Here is a 17,324-nt window from a genome sequence, read left to right on the forward strand (position 1 = left end):
CAGTCTAACTGCACACTAACTTTGCTTTATTACCTTCTGTCCTATCCTGAGTCCCTTCACTCTGGTTCCAATCCCCCTGCCAAATTAGATCAAACCCTTAACAAACCTGCATGAGAATATTGGTCCCCTTTGGGTTCCACTACCACTCTTCCCTTTTGTAAAGATCATACCTCTCCCGGAATAGATCTGAATGATCCTAGAACCTGAAGCCTTGCTCCCTGCAGCAGCTTCTCAGCCACACGTTTATCTAGTCAGGAACCCTGTTCTCGTCTAGGTCTCGAAATCATGTCTCGGTTCTAGAACCGGATACTTCAGAACTTTGGTCCTTACCATCCTCACCTCAGCCTCTTGTCACACTACCAACTGAATTTAGTTTACTTCATTGTACTTTCCACCTGTTTAGTGCCTTAGTGTGTGCTTGTTTTATATATATATCTGGAATGGGTTGTAGAGGAATTTTTGTTACTGTGCATAACTACATATCAATTAAATAAAAGCACGCATGCGGGAGATGGGTTTAGCTGGTGTATTCACATTGCAATGAGAGAGAGAGAGTGAGAACAATGTGCACACTCAGAAAGTAAATCAATAAATAGTGCTAAGAGGGGGTAGGGGAGTCATTGCTCTAAAGGAAATAGATTCATTCATTACACTTCCTCCCCTTTTAGATTAATGCAACATAAAACTATATATGTACAAAACATTCAATTTCCCTTTCATAAAGCCATATTCCAAATAGATATACTTTCACAAGAACAGTCCATAACTAATTTCACAGTTCTGAAGATCCAGTCTTTTGGGTGGTATTCTGTTTCTTTCAGGATGGTGCTTCTGGACCAGTGGAGTGGCATCAGGTTTGGTAGATGTCTTGTCAACAATAACGTTCTCGTCACACCTCTGGACCTGTGGAGTGGCATCAGGTTTGGTAGATGTCTTGTCAACAATAACGTTCTCGTTGCACCTCTGGACCAGTGGAGTGGCATTAAGTTTGGTTGGTGTCTTGCCTAAGACAACATTCTCAGTTTCCGGTCTCAGGTTGCTTTCAGTGACATCATCACTGAGATACAAGTCCAGAGACTGTAACACGTTCATCTTGTTGGATGTGGTCAACTCAAGCGTGTTCTTTAGTTGAATATCCAGTATCTGGTCCACATGATGTCTCCATGTCTGATCTCCAACATCCACTGTGTACATCAGTGGTCCAGTTCTTGTAGCTATCCTACCGGGTGTCCACTTGTCTTCACAGTAATCAGAATCAGACTTTAATCACCAAGTACCTGTGCACATACAAGGAATTTACTTCCGGGAGATGTTGTCTCTCTGCTCATAACAATAATAATGATAAATATAAATGAAAATATAGATTATACATACAAGTAGTGCAATCCAAGTAATAGGAGGCACACACTGGGACGTCCTGTCAATATCAAAGCTCGTTGTTGATTTACTTGGCAACTGGCTGAACTGTTTATTCTGCACTTCTCTCCATAGATCTGGTTTCAGGAACTCTGTGCAAGATCCCTGTTCATGAACAACATTGCAGGTGTTTGATTTGTCATCACATGAACAGAGTTCCACTACACAAAAAAGAAGTTGTCCACCTTGTACTGTGTAGGAATGTCCCCCTTGTCCATTGCTTTGATGGACTTCTCAAAGGTTTGGATAAACCTTTCAACTAACCCATTCACTGCTGGGTGATGAGGAACTGACTTGAAATGTCTGATACCATGTCTCTTCATAAACAGTCAAAATTCTTCTGATGTTGTCATTCTCAATTTGTTCAGGTAAGCCATTTCTGGCAAAGGTAGTTGTCAGAGCAGAGACAGTTTTTGCTGATGTGGTTGACTTCATTGGTATGGTCTTCGATCACTTTGAATGAGCATCCACAGCAATCAGAAGCATGGAGTCAATGAATGGCCCAGCAAAATCAATATGCACTCTTTGCCATGGTGAAGATATCCACTCCCATGGATGTAACGGTGCCTGTGAGGTTGCATTTTGAATTTTTTGGCATCCCTAACAGCTTTTGGCCAAGTCTTTGATCTGTTTATCTATTCCCTTCTCAAACACCTTCTCACTAGCATTAAGCAGCTGTGTCGGCCTCTGGTTAGTGCTAACATTTGGATTGCTGTTACCCTGTTGATGCCACACTGTGAGCTTTGATTGAGTGCCAGTCTAGTTGGATTTTCCTCAACCATTCTCATCTGAAAAGTGCTGGCCCTCCACCTTTCAATACATAATACTCTAACTGCTGTGTTTGGCCTCCATACATCACATTTGCCTTCAGTTTGCTTTTGAGAGATACTTTTTCACCCATGTAGGTCTTTAGCATTACTGAGGCCCTCTCGAATGATATCTTAGAAAACAGTCTGTTGTAGTCAGCCTCTAGAATTATAGACAAAGCTGACCCTGTGTCCGGCTCCATTTTCAGTTTTACACCAGATACATCTATCATGATGCAGATGATTTTATGATCTGCTTCAAGTCAAGTCAAGTCAAGTCAAGTCACTTTTATTGTCATTTGGACCATAACTGCTGGTACAGTGCATAGTAAAAATGAGACAATATTTTTCAGGACCATGGTGTTACATGACACAGTACAAAAAACTAGACTGAACTACGTAATAAAAAAAGCAACAGAGAAAACTACGCTAGACTACAGACCTACACAGGACTGAATAAAGTGTACAAAAAGTACAGGCATTTACAATAAATAATAAATGGGACAGTAGGGCAAGGTGTCAGTCCAGGCTTTGGGTATTGAGGAGTCTGATAGTTTGGGGGAAGAAACTGTTACATCGTCTGGTCGTGAGAGCCCAAATGCTTCGGAGCCTTTTCCCAGACGGCAGGAGGGAGAAGAGCTTGTATGAGGGGTGCATGGGGTCCTTCATAATGCTGTTTCCTTTGCGGATGCAACGTGTAGTGTAAATGTCCGTGATGGCTGGAAGAGAGACCTCGATGATCTTCTCAGCTGACCTCACTATCCGCTGCAGGGTCTTGCGATCCAAGAAGGTGCAATTTCCGAACCAGGCAGTGATGCAGCTGCTCAGGATGCTCTCAATACAACCCCTGTAGAATGTGATGAGGATGGGGGGGGGGGGGGGTGGGAGATGGACTTTCCTCAGACTTCGCAAAAAGTAAAGACGCTGCTGGGCTTTCTTTGCTATGGAGCTGGTGTTGAGGGACCAGGTGAGATTCTCCATCAGGTGAACACCAAGAAATTTGGTGCTCTTAACAATCTCTACAGTCGATGTTCAGCGGGATATGATTGCTCCGTGCCCTCCTGAAGTCAACAACCATCTCTTTTGTTTTGTTCACATTAAGAGACAGGTTGTTGGCTCTGCACCAGTCCGTTAGCCGCTGCACCTCCTCTCTGTAAGCTGACTCGTCGTTCTTGCTGATGAGACCCACCACGGTCGTGTCATCGGCAAACTTGATGATATGGTTCGAGCTGTGTATTGCAGCACAATCATGGGTCAGCAGCGACTGATCAGGCAACCCTGGGGAGCCCCCGTGCTCTGTGTGATGGTGTTGGAGATGCTGCTCCCGATCTGGACTGACTGACTGACTATGCAGTTCTAGGCATGACAGTTCACCTTTGTCAGACTGTATGTTGACTGACTGTGTTTTACATTTGGTAACATTATGCAGTTGCTTTGTTTTGTGCTTGAGACTTTTCACTCAGTTGTGCTTTTTGTGTGCATTGCACGTTCTCTCTATGTGACCTTGCCTGTGACATTTTCTGCAGACTTTTTCTTTAAACCAACAGTCATTTACATCATAGGAGGATGTGCCACATTGATAACAGCTTCAACTTTTTGCACTATTCTGGGACATTTTGCGCATTTCACATTCTAACCTTCTTTTCTGTAGTTCTCTAATGATATTGCAATAGTCAGTGCCTGTTCTACGATTAGGTCTCTTTTGACCAGTGGCCTCATTTGAGTGCTTTGACTATGCATGCCACATAAAAACCATGCAACAGAAAGTCCATCTCTAAAGTCACAGTAGGGGAAAGGTTTGAGCAGTTATGCAATGTATTCAGAAAAGCTTTCATCTTTTGGCTGGTTCCTTTTGTAAAATCTAAATCTCTCACCTATTGCCAGTAGTTTAGGGCTCAAGTGACTCTGAAAAATTTTAACAATTTTGTCGAACATTTTGCTTGTTGACTTTTCAGGGGTTACTAGTTTGCGTAAGACACTGTACGTCCTTGCACCTATTAAGCTAAGAAGTGCAGGGGCTTTCTTTTCCTCCTCCACGTTGTTCGTGGTACAGTTCAACCCTCTTGAGGTATATAGGGAGACGGTGAGGGAGAGAGATACGTAAACAGCACTGCATGTGCAGACAACAGATCAATAAGTAGTGCTAAAGGGATGGGGGGGGGGAGTCTTTAAAAGAAATAGATCCATGCATATCTGCTAACTGAATTTTGTTTACTTCATTGCATTTCCCACTTCTTTAGTGTGCTTTTGCATGTGTTTGTTTTATTACAGGTCTGGAATGTGGTGGAGAAGAATGATATTGGTTGCTCTCCTGGAAGTGGTAAAAATTTCCTCGGTGTTTTCTCAGATGCAGGATTAGTCTTCGTAGCGAGCACTAACGTCAAGACTGAAACAAGAACAGGTGCTGGTTTCTGGAAGCACTCCGTTTTGAATTAATGTTTTATTAAGTGAATGTTGTGTGAATGTAGTGTTAATGCTGATTTTATATTTATGATAGGCACTTCTTTAGAGATCATGCAGGTAAAGGTATAATAGCCTGTAATTGCTACCCATGACGACTCCCAATTATCCACCTTTAGGTCCCATTTCCGATTCACCAATTGCCCCTTAGTAATGTAAGTGAAAATATTCTTAGTCCCCATAGATATTGATAATAGCAGTTTTCCCTTGCCACACTCTTTATATATCTATAAATTGTCAAAAGTATTTGCCCAATCTTCAGCACTACATGAGCAGGAGATTGAATCTATCAATTCAGTTGTTTTGCCATTGTCATTGATCACTTTCATATGTTGTTTTCCATCAATTGAATCCATCTATTTCCCTGACAATTGCCTGATAATGAGTTTCTGCAACCATGATGTCATATTATCTTAGATCATACGTCCATATGGATGGCCACCAATATCGCCTTTTGTTAGTGTTGTAATATCGTTCGATTCTGACACTGCCTCTGCCCACCAGCTGCTGAAACTTTTAGTCCTGCCTTTGTTACATTAAGACTTCCTTATTTGAATGGACTCCTGATTGGTCTCCCTTGTTTTCCTTCCCTTCAACTTGTGCTGCTTCAGTGCTCTGTTGGTCATGTCCTTCAAACTAAGCCTTATGCTAACCTAAACTAGCTTTTGATTAAATAACACATATTAATTCAGGAGAATCAGCAAATGTTGGAAATCACAGACAAAATGCTGGAGGAACTCAGAGAGTCAGGCAACATCTATGGAGGGGAATAAAAAAGTCGATGTTTCAGCCTGAGATCCTACATCAGAAGATTGCAGAAAAGGGAATAAGAAGGTAGAGGTGAGGGATTGTCCAGAAGGAGTACAAGCTGATAGTTGGTAGATGGAAACAGATGAGCAGTAAGGTTAGTGCATGGGGGGGCAATGTGAAGTGAGAAGTTGGGAGGTGATAGATAGAAGAACTAAAGGGCTGAAGAAGAAGAAGGAATCTGATTGGAGAGGACAGTGAACCATGGAAGAAATGAAAGGAGGTACAGATGAAATGGAGAATATGCAGGAGGAACCAAAATGGAAAAAGAGAGGAGGAGGATGGGAGAGTAATTGTGGGGTTAGAGAAATTGATGTTTATGCCATCAGATTGGAGGCTGCCCAAACAGAATATGATGTGCTGCTAATTTGAAAATTCTCATCCTTGTTTTCTTATTCTTCTGTGCCTCATCCTTTCTTTATGTCATTGCTTTCCCACCTTTACTTTCCACTAAAACATTTTGGTTCAGTTTTGGTCTCGAGAGCAGCCCTGCTTTGAACTGCTTCCCCATTGCTGGCTGCACTCTCTGCTGTCATGATGTTGCATTCTACAAATCCCCCCCTTAAGATGATTCTTCAAATCTACCTTGGCCAAGTATTTACTCATGTGTCTTAATTTCACCTTGTGCTTTCTGTGCCTGTCTTCAATATTATTGCTGTTTTGGGCCTTATAAATGCAGATTGTTGATACCATTATTGTCATTAAAGAAATGCTCACCAAATAAGAGTAAAAACATTTTTCAAAAGCATATGAAACATCATGCCCTCTTTGTCTACCAGTGAAGCTTTATCTACCCCATTCATAACTTCTATAACTATGTTGTCAACCTGCTTCATTTGTTGTGAGCAAAATGTCAGATAAACAACTGATTTTATATCAAAAAGTTGATCACATCTTCACTGTGAATCAGTATACAGTAAATGGGTAGCAGCATACAGACATATGAACTGGAAGTAGAATTAGGTTATCAACTGTTCTCCATGTTCCACAATTCAGTTATATAATAGCTTACCTGATTTTCACTACAACTTTATTTGGGTAACATTACAAAGAATCTATCTTCCTTAAAGATATATTTATTCAAGAACTTCATTTTCACTATTCTTTGAAGAAGCAATTTCAAAGATATATGACTGTCTGAGAGGGAGAAAGATATCTGTCGAACATGGGCAGTCCTTTGTGTTAAGAGATGTGATCTTGTTCTACCTTTTCCCCAGAAGAACATCTGTTCCACATACATTCATGATCTTTTGGGATTTATTATCACTTAATGAAGTCCCTCCTATTCTTCAGAACAGCAGACTCTTCTCAAAAGACGTTTTCCAAGTATTAAATTTAAATCTTCTTGAATTAGTTCTAACATATTCACATCCATCCTTAAATAAGACTAATAGTGTACACAGTGTTCCAAATGTAGTATCAACAATACCCTATATAAGTGAAACAATACTCCTATTGACTACTTGCAATAAATTGCTGCCGCATAGTATTTATAATTACTTGCTGCACCCTGAACATAAGCATTTGAAAACCATGTCTAGGACACTCAAAGTCCTTTGTATTTGAAATTGGAAATGGAATTGAAATTGATTTGTTATTGTCATCTGTACTGAGAAATAGTGAAAAACTTTTGTTTGTATGCAATTGAATCATATCATTCCATAGTGCAGAATATAGTGCTACAGATACAGAGATAGTGCAATGCAGGTAAACAAAGAGCATGGGCTATGATGAGGTGGACTTAGTGTGTGAGCGGTCCATTCAAGATTTGGATAACGGGGTAAGTATACTGAGAGGTCTGCAATCTCTCACCAATTAAACCATTTGCTCTTCACTTGTCCTGCCAAAATGCGCCATTTCAGCTCCGTCCTCACTTTTCAGCTGCCTAGCTGCACCTGAAAATCTCTTTGATACCTTAATTGATCATAATAAGTCCTGTTCCAGATGAAGAGTCCTGATGAAGTGTCCTGGCCGAAAAAATAACTCTTTATTCCTTTCCATAAATTATAACTAACCTGCTGAGTTTTTCAGAAGTGTGTGCATGTGTGTGTTACTCTATGTTTCTAGAATTTGCAGAATCTCTTGTGTATATGATCATATTAAATTTACATAAGTTATATAATTATCCCTTGAGTATCTATTTATAAATGTCATAGGTTTGTGAATTCCTTCCAGACATTGAAAGTGTAGTTTGTTTATCTAAAAACACAAAATGCTGGCAGAACTCAGCAGGCCAGACAGCATCTATGGGAGGAGGTAGTGACCCGAAACGTCACTACCTCCACCCATAGATGCTGTCTGGCCTGCTGAGTTCTGCCAGCATTTTGTGGTTTTATTTATTTCCAGCATCTGCAGACTCACTCGTGTTGCCTTGTTTATCTAATTTTCTTTTGAGAGATTCACAATTGTTAATTGAGCCCTTTGTTTATTTTGGCCAATTATAACCATTAATGCAATGTATTATTCACTCACTCTGAGCATTTGTTTCATATATCCCTTTCCAAAGCATTCCTTGCAGTGAAATGAAGTCATTAGATCAGTACGTAATCCATACCTTGTTCAGTTAAGACATAAATTTACCAGTTCAATTAGGGTGGCAATTTGTTGCAAACTGCTCTGTACAGATCTACATATTATTATAGTCATTATATACTTTTAAATCTAAATTCAATGACCTAAAAATAAGTAGTAACATTCTTTTAAGTATAGTCTTCAAATTATTGCCTGCTTATGCTGTGCTTTCCCTGTAACTGACACTTTATTTTGCATTCTGTCATGGTTTTTACCTTGTCCTAACACCAGGTAGTGATGTGAAAAAATGCTGTATATAGATGGCATTTGAAACAAAGTTTTTCACTATACTCTGGTACATGTTACAATAATAATCCAGTTTACCAATGTTCCATCATGTCTCCAGGCAACTATGCTCTTCTATTTCAGTCTGATTATTAACCCCCTCCCCAAAGTTCAATAAATTATTAATAACTTTAAACCTGTAGTTAATTCTCTCACCATTACAGGGACATATAAATAGTTGCCTCAAAGCGGGCCTGATATAGTAACTGGCTTTCTTTCTTCCTCAATCATTATTAATTTCATGAAGCTAGTAAAGGGGTGTTTGGAATGATTTATAAATGGTGGTTACTATAAATTTAGCACCCAGAGGTAAATTAGGACATGAATCAATTGTATAAAGAGCTAATTTAAATACATTCCGATACATTTAAAGGTACTGGGGAAAAAAGAATCTAGTTTTACAATTATCTTTATTAATCCTCAATAGTGCATCAAGAACCCAAGTGTGGATTGACCTTCAACTCTAGATTTTGATTTAGTCATTTAAGCTCCTTTTTAAAAAAATATTTATTTGATCATTTGATCAAATTTGATTATTTGATCATGACCAATTTAGAGCATAAGACCGTAAGACATAGGAACAGAATTAGGCCATTTGGCCCATCGAGTCTGCTCCACCATTCAATCATGGCTGATCCTTTTTTCCCTCCTCAGACCCACTCCTTGGCCTTCTCCCCATAACCTTTGATACCATGTCCAATCAAGAACCTATCAATCTCTGCCTTAAATACACACAATGATCTGACCTCCACACCCAATCATGGTAACAAATTCCACATATTCATCACTTTCTGGCAAAAGAAATTTCTCCACATCTTGGCTTTAACTAGATGTCCCTCGATCCTGAGGTTGTGCCCTCTTGTCCCAGATCCCCCACCATGGGTAAAATCTTTTCTACAACGACTCGGTCTAGGTCTTTCAACATCCCCCCTCATCCTTCCAAATTCCAGCAAGTACAGACCCAGAGCTATCAAATGTTCCTTATATGATAACTCTTTTATTCCTGGAGTCATCCTTGAGAACATCCTCTGAAACCTCTCCAATGCTAGCAAAAATCTTTTCTTAGGTGAGGAGCCCAAAACTGTTCACAATACTCAAGGTGAGACCTCATCAATGCCTTATAATGTCTCAGCATCACATCCCTGCTCTTGTATTCTAGACCTCTTGAAATGGATGTTAACATTGGCTTTGCCTTCCTCAACCCCAACTCAACCTACAAGTTAACCATTAGGATGTTCTGCACAAGGACTCCCAAGTCCCTTTCACCTCAGATTTTTGGATTTTCTCCCCATTTAGAAAATAGTCTGTTCATTTATTTCATAGGTAAAAATATCCTGCATATCTTTTCCAATGTTGTATTTCATTTGCCACTCTGTTGACCATTCTCCTAATCTGTCTGTCATTCTGCAGCCTACCTCTTTTCTCAACATTTTCTGCCCCTCCACCAATCTTCATATCATCTGAAAACTCAACAACAAAGCCATCTATTCCATCAACTAAATCATTGATATACAGCATAAAAAGTCCTTGCACTGACCTGTGGAACACCACTGGTCACTGGCAGCCAACCAGAGAAGAATTGTTTTATTCCCACTCTCTGCCACCTACCAGTCAGCCAATGCTCTAACCATGTTAGTAACGCTCCTGTAAAACTGTGGGCTCTTAACCTGTAAGTAGCCTCATGTGCAGCACCTTGTTAAAGGTCTTCTGGAAATCCAAATATACAACATCCACTGCATTTTCTTTATCTATCCTCCTTGTAATCTCCTCAAAGAATTCCAACAGGTTCTTAAGGAAATCATGCACTTTGTCTTAACTTGTCCTGTGTCACCAAGTACTCCATCACCTCATCCTTAACAATTGACTCCAACATCTTCCCAACAACTGTGATCAGGCTAACTGGTCTATAATTTGCTTTCTGCTGCCTTCCTCCTTTCTTAAAGTGTGGAGTGACATTTTCAATTTTCCAGTCCTCTGGCACCATGCTAGTGTCCAACGATTTTTGAAAGATCATTACCAATGCCTCCACAATCTCTACCATTACCTCTTTCAGAACCCTAGATTGCAGTTCATCTGACTTGGGTGATATGCACCTTTAGGTCTTTCAGCTTTTTGACTCCCTTTTCCCTGGTAATAGTAACTGCACTCACTTCTCTTCTCTCACACTGTTCAATATTTGGCACACTACTCTTGTCTTCCACAGTGAAGACTGATGCAACATACTCATTTAATTCAGCTGCTATCTTTTTGGCCCCTGTTATTATTTCTCTGGCCTCATTTTCTACTGGTCCATTATCAATTTTCATTTCTCTTTTAGGTTTTGCATACTTGAAAAAGCTTTTACTATCCACTTTGATATTTGTCTGCTAGTTTGTTTTCATAATTCATCTTCACCCTTCTAATAATTCTTTTAGTTGCTCTCTGTAGATTTGTAAAGGCTTCCCAATTCTCTGTCTTCCCACTAATTATTGCTTTGCTTTCTCTTTTGCTCTTACATTAGCTTTTGCTTCCTTTGTCAGCCATGGTTGTATTATTTTGCCATTTGAGTATTTTTTTTTGTTTTTTGAATACAGCTTTCCTGCTTTTTCCTCATTTTTCCTGGAAACTCATGCCTTTGCTGCTCTGCAGACATCCCTGCCAGCATTTCCTTCCAATTTGCTTTGGCTAATTCCTCACTTATACTGTAATTTCCTTTACTCCACTGAAATACTGCTATGTCAGACTTTAACCCTATCAAATTTCAAGTTGAACACAATCATATTGTGATCACTGACTCCTACAGGTTCTTTTACCTTCAGCTCCCTGATTCATTTAGCCTACCTTTCCAGTTAAGATGGTTGAACAGTTCTCCCATTATCCTTTCTGAAAAATTCAATATTAACTTATACTGTGCTGCATCTAACTTGTGTTTTAATGGCCTAATATTCTTACCTTTCACATAGTGAAGCCAGAATTCATTACAGAAACTTGATCATTACTGAGCTCGGTTCTGGTCACCTCACCACAGGAAGGATGTGGAAGCCATAGAAAGGGTGCAGAGGAGATTTACATGGATGTTGCCTGGATTGGGGAGCATGCCTTATGAAAATAGGTTGAGTGAACTTGCCCTTTTCTCCTTGGAACAACGGAAGATGAGAGGTGACCTCAGAGATGTATAAGATGATGAGAGGCATTGATCATGTGGATAGTTAGAGACTTTTTCCCAGGGCTGAAATGGTTGCCACAAGAGGAGACAGGTTTAAGGTGCTGGGGAGTAGGTACAGAGGAGATGTCAGGGTTAAGTTTTTACTCGGTGAGTGTGTGGAATGGGCTGCCAGCAATGGTGGTGGAGGCGGATACGATAGGGTCTTTTAAGAGACTTTTTGATAGGTACATGGAGCTTAGAAAAATAGAGAGCTATAGGTAAGCTGATTAATTTCTAAGACAGGGACATGTTTGGCACAACTTTATGGGCTGAAGGGCCTGTATTGTGCCGTAGGTTTTCTATGTTTTTTTTTCTAAAACTCTTAAGTTACGGTCCAATGTAGTGATGTGGAAGGCATCATATTTTGAAAGAAATATTAAACTGTAAACATCTCCTTCATCTAGATATGAGATCCCATTGCATTATTTTGAAGCAGAACTTGTGAATTCTTCTTTTCCTGGATAATGAGTATCATTCAAAAATAAAATAGTTTCTGCTGATTAACAGTCGCAGATTATGGTGACTTGCTGTGTTGAAATTCAAGTATATTGACTTATGCATAAATATCCTGAGTATAAACACCATGTAAATTTGCTTTTTTCAGTAACAACATAGTACATTACAAATATGACAAACATAAATTACAGAAATCAAAATTAGCATAAATTTAGCACAAACTCAGATTAATATAAATTATACATTACTTACACAACAAAATAAATAAGATGCACATAATAACATTAGTGAAAGTTTGAGGGAGATATAGTCTGAGGTAGAGCTAAAGATTTTCAGGTCAGTTCTGGAACCTGAAGCTATTGTTGAAACTTGATTGTGTGGTTCTTTTTGGCTCTTGGACCTCCTACCTGATGTCAGCAATGAAAAGTGGGAATGACCTGGATGGTGGAGGCCCTCATAGAGAGATGTTGCCTTCCTGAGATATCCTATACATACCCTCATTGTACCCATGATGGAAACTGCTGAGTGCACCACTCTCTGAAGACTCTTGTGAACTTGTGCACTTGAGTTTCCATACCAGGATACATGAGGCAACCAATCATATTTTCCACTGTACATTCTGTAGAAGCTTTTCAGAGTCTTCAATTAGATGTCGAAACTCTGGCATGCCATCTTCATGGTTGCATCTCTGTGCTGGGGCCAGGATAAATCCTCCAAGATGTAGACACCCAGAAATTTGAACCTGCTCATTTTTTTGCACCATGGACCCTAAAATAAGGACTGGTGTTAGTCTCCTTCCTAAAGTCTTATAATCAGTTCCTTGTTTTTGCTTGTGTTGAGTGCAAAGTTGTCAAGGCACCACTCAACCAATTGATCTATTTCATTCCTGTATGCAAAATGCTGAATTATCTGCTTCAGAATTATCTCATTGGTTATAAAATGCTTTGGAATATAAACTGTACAATAGAACTGGTGTCTCCCTCTTGCCACTGCATCACTTGTAATATAAATTTTCAATTGTACTCGCACAGTTCCATCTTGCATCTGACTGTTTCAGTCCACAGTTTGTGAATTTTAAGTTGGTTTCACATTCTCAAATATCTTGAGTTTTGACTGAATACACATTAGCAAAGATAGTATGTTGTTTACTTTTTGCTGAATTGCCTTACCTATCAGTGCTATATTTCCATATGTGGAAATGAGTATACTTAGTGTGTGCACTTATGTTTGTAAAACTGAATTTTATTTATTAATAATGGATTGACAGGGATGCAAATTAACATTCACATAATGCAAATGTTGCAAACATTTAATTGCAGAGCTGAAATGTCAACAGCCAAACACACGCAGACGTCGTTCAACAACTTTGGGGACGGTCAAGTCACAGAAATGTATGTATTTCCAATTTAACAAATGGTTTATTGACATAAATCATATTTGTAGAGATTGTTTACATATAACCATATAACAATCACAGCATGGAAACAGGCCATCTCGGCCCTCCGAGTCCTTGCTGAACTCTTAATCTCGCCTAGTCCCACCTACCCACACTCAGCCCATAACCCTCCACTCCTTTCCTGTCCATATACCTATCCAATTTTACCTTAAATGACACAACTGAACTGGCCTCTACTACTTCTACAGGAAGCTCATTCCACACAGCTATCACTCTCTGAGTAAAGAAATACTCCCTCGTGTTACCCTTAAACTTCTGCCCCCTAACTCTCAAATCACGTCCTCTTGTTTGAATCTCCCCTACTCTCAATGGAAACAGCCTATTCACGTCAACTCTATCTATCCCTCTCAAAATTTTAAATACCTCGATCAAATCCCCCCTCAACCTTCTGCGCTCCAATGAATAGAGACCTAACTTGTTCAACCTTTCTCTGTAACTTAAGTGCTGAAACCCAGGTTACATCCTAGTAAATCGTCTCTGCACTCTCTCTAATTTATTGATATCTTTCCTATAATTCGGTGACTAGAACTGCGCACAATATTCCAAATTTGGCCTTACCAATGCCTTGTACAATTTTAACATTACATCCCAACTTCTGTATTCAATGCTTTGATTTATAAAGGCCAGCGTTCCAAAAGCCTTCTTCACCACCCTATCTACATGAGACTCCACCTTCAGGGAACTATTCACTGTTATTCCTAGATCTCTCTGTTCCTCCGCATTCCTCAATGCCCTACCATTTACCTTGTATGTTCTATTTGGATTATTCCTGCCAAAATGTAGAACCTCACACTTCTCAGCATTAAACTCCATCTGCCAACGTTCAGCCCATTCTCCTAACCAGCATAAATCTCCCTGCGAGCTTTGAAAACCCACCTCATTATCCACAACACCTCCTACCTTAGTATCATCGGCATACTTACTAATCCAATTTACCACCCCATCATCCAGATCATTTATGTATATTACAAACAACATTGGGCCCAAAACAGATCCCTGAGGCACCCCGCTAGTCACCGGCCTCCATCCTGATAAACAATTATCCACCACTACTCTCTGGCATCTCCCATCTAGCCACTGTTGAATCCATTTTATTACTCCAGCATTAATACCTAACGACTGAACCTTCTTAACTAACCTTCCATGTGGAACTTTGTCAAAGGCTTTGCTGAAGTCCATATAGACTACATCCACTACCTTACCCTCGTCAACATTCCTCGTAACTTCTTCAAAAAATTCAATAAGGTTTTTCAAACATGACCTTCCACGCACAAATCCATGCTGGCTACTGCTAATCAGATCCTGTCTATCCAGATAATTATTAATACTATCTCTAAGAATAACCATATAACAGTCACAGCACGGAAACAGGCCATCTTGGCCCTCCTAGTCCGTGAATACTTTCCATTAATTTACCCATCACTGATGTCAGAATGACAGGTCTATAATTGCTAGGCTTACTTCTAGAACCCTTTTTAAACAATGGAACCACATGAGCAATATGCCAATCCTCTGGCACAATCCCCGTTTCTAATGACATCTTAAAGATCTCCATCAGAGCTCCTGCTATTTCTACACAAACTTCCCTCAAGGTCCTGGGGAATATCCTGTCAGGACCCGGAGATTTATCCACTTTTAAATTTCTTAAAAGCGCCAGTACTTCCACCTCTTTAATTGTCATAGGTTCCATAACTTCCTTACTTGTTTCCCACACCTTACGCAATTCAATATCCTTCTCCTTAGTGAATATCGAAGAGAAGAAATCATTCAAAATCTCTCCCATCTCCCTCGGCTCCACACATAGCTGACCACTCTGATTCTCTAAGGGGCCAATTTTATCCCTCACTATCCTCTTGCTTTTAATGTAACTGTAGAAACCTTTCGGATTTACTTTCACCTTATTTGCCAAACCAACCTCGTATCTTCTTTTAGCTTTTCTAATCTCTTTCTTAAGATTCCTTTTACATTCTTTATATTCCTCGAGCAATTCCTTTACTCCATGCTGCCTATATCTATTGTAGACATCCCTCTTTTTCTGAACCAAATTTCTAATATCCCTTGAAAACCATGGTGCTTTCAAACCTTTAACCTTTCCTTTCAACCTAACAGGAACATAAAGATTCTGTACCCTCATAATTTCACCCTTAAATGACCTCCATTTCTCTATTACATCCTTCCCATAAAACAACTTGACCCAATCCACTCTCTCTAAATCCCTTCGCATCTCCTCAAAGTTAGCCTTTCTCCAATCAAAAATCTCAACTCTAGGTCCTGTCCTGTCCTTCTCCATAATTATATTGAAGCTAATGCTATTGTGATCACTGGACCCGAAGTGCTCCCCAACACATACATCTGTCAGCTGACCTATCGCATTCCCTAACAGGAGATCCAACACTGCCCCATCTCTAGTCGGTACTTCTATGTATTGTTGCAAAAAACTATCCTGCACACATTTCACAAACTCTAAACTCTAAACCATCCAGCCCTTTTAGCTTCCCAGTCTACGTGTGGAAAATTAAAATCTCCCACAATCACCACCTTGTGTTTACTACAAATATCTGCTATCTCCTTACACATTTGCTCTTCCAACTCACGCTCCCCATTAGGTGGCCTATAATACACTCCTATTAGTGTTACTACACCCTTCCCATTCCTCAATTCCACCCAAATAGTCTCCCTAGAGGAGCTCTCTAATCTATCCTTCCAAAGCACCGCCATAAGATTTTCTCGGACAAGCAATGCAACACCTCCTCCTCTGGCCCCTCCTGCTCTATCACACCTGAAGCAACTAAATCCAGGAATCACACCCTTCCTGCAACCATGTTTCACTAATAGCTACAACATCATAATTCCAGGTATCAATCCACGCTTTAAGCTCATCCACCTTTCTTACAATGCTCCTAGCATTAAAATAGATACATTTAAGATACTCTCCACCCCCTCCTCTCTTTTCATCCCTAATAATGCATTCAAATTTATTATCCTTTTCTTTCTTCTCCCCTACATCTTCGGGCTGAGCGCATCCCTTCTCCATCACCTGCCTTTCCTCCCTCACACACTGTCTCTTTACTTGCTCTACTGGTGAACTAACCTCCTCTCCCATGGTTTCCTCAAATTGATTCCCACCCCCCCATCTCACTAGTTTAAAGTCTGCCCTGTAGCCCTAGCAAACCTCCCCGCTAGGATATTGGTCCCCCCAGGATCCAAGTGTAATCCGTCCTTCTTGACCAGGTCACGCCTGCCCCAGAAGAGGTCCCAATGATCCAGAAACTTGAATCCCTGCCCCCTGCTCCAATCCCACAGCCATACATTCATCCTCCACCTAATTCTATTCCTACTCTCACTGTCGCGTGGCACAGGCAGTAATCCCGAGATTACTTTTTTTCAAATGATGGTAATCCAATTAAAATGTAATACAACAGAAGTGAGTTTAAAAGTAATAATTAAAACTTAAAGGAGAAAAATGTGCTTAACTTTGATATTAGTTGTATATTGTGAGGTGTATCATCCTGAACCTGTTCTTACATCCAATCTTATCATCCTTTCATTCAGTCAAGGCCAGTCCTGCTGTTCATTGCCTGTTTTAGGATGAGTACTTATATGGTATAACTGAAATATATAATTAAAAGGAAGGTATAACATACTTGAAAAATATATTGGGATGTTTTTTAACAACTGAATCTGCTGTGTGATACCTCAAATAAATGAAGGACTGAGTACTGCTATAGAGGTCCAGTTTAACTTGATAAGTTCAGGCATAGGCTAATAAGTGACAAGTAAAATGACATCACCAAAGTGGCAAACAATAACTGTCTCCAAAAAAAGGTAGGGAGTCTAACCTACCTTTTATATCTAATGAAAAACTGTGACATTTTTGAAATTG

General features: G+C 39.8%; 1 protein-coding gene across 1 annotated transcript in view; it reads left to right on the forward strand.

The window, feature by feature from the left end:
• Positions 1–17,324, forward strand: part of LOC132406560 (complement C3-like) — a 277,413-nt gene that overhangs the window by 122,237 nt on the left and 137,852 nt on the right. The window contains exons 15-16 of the mRNA XM_059992384.1: positions 4,494–4,623; positions 13,305–13,376. Of these exons, the coding sequence (XP_059848367.1) occupies positions 4,494–4,623; positions 13,305–13,376 (202 nt within the window). The remainder of the gene's footprint in view (positions 1–4,493; positions 4,624–13,304; positions 13,377–17,324) is intronic.

Source organism: Hypanus sabinus, chromosome 16, assembly GCF_030144855.1.
Source record: "Hypanus sabinus isolate sHypSab1 chromosome 16, sHypSab1.hap1, whole genome shotgun sequence".
Taxonomy (NCBI): Eukaryota; Metazoa; Chordata; class Chondrichthyes; order Myliobatiformes; family Dasyatidae; genus Hypanus; species Hypanus sabinus.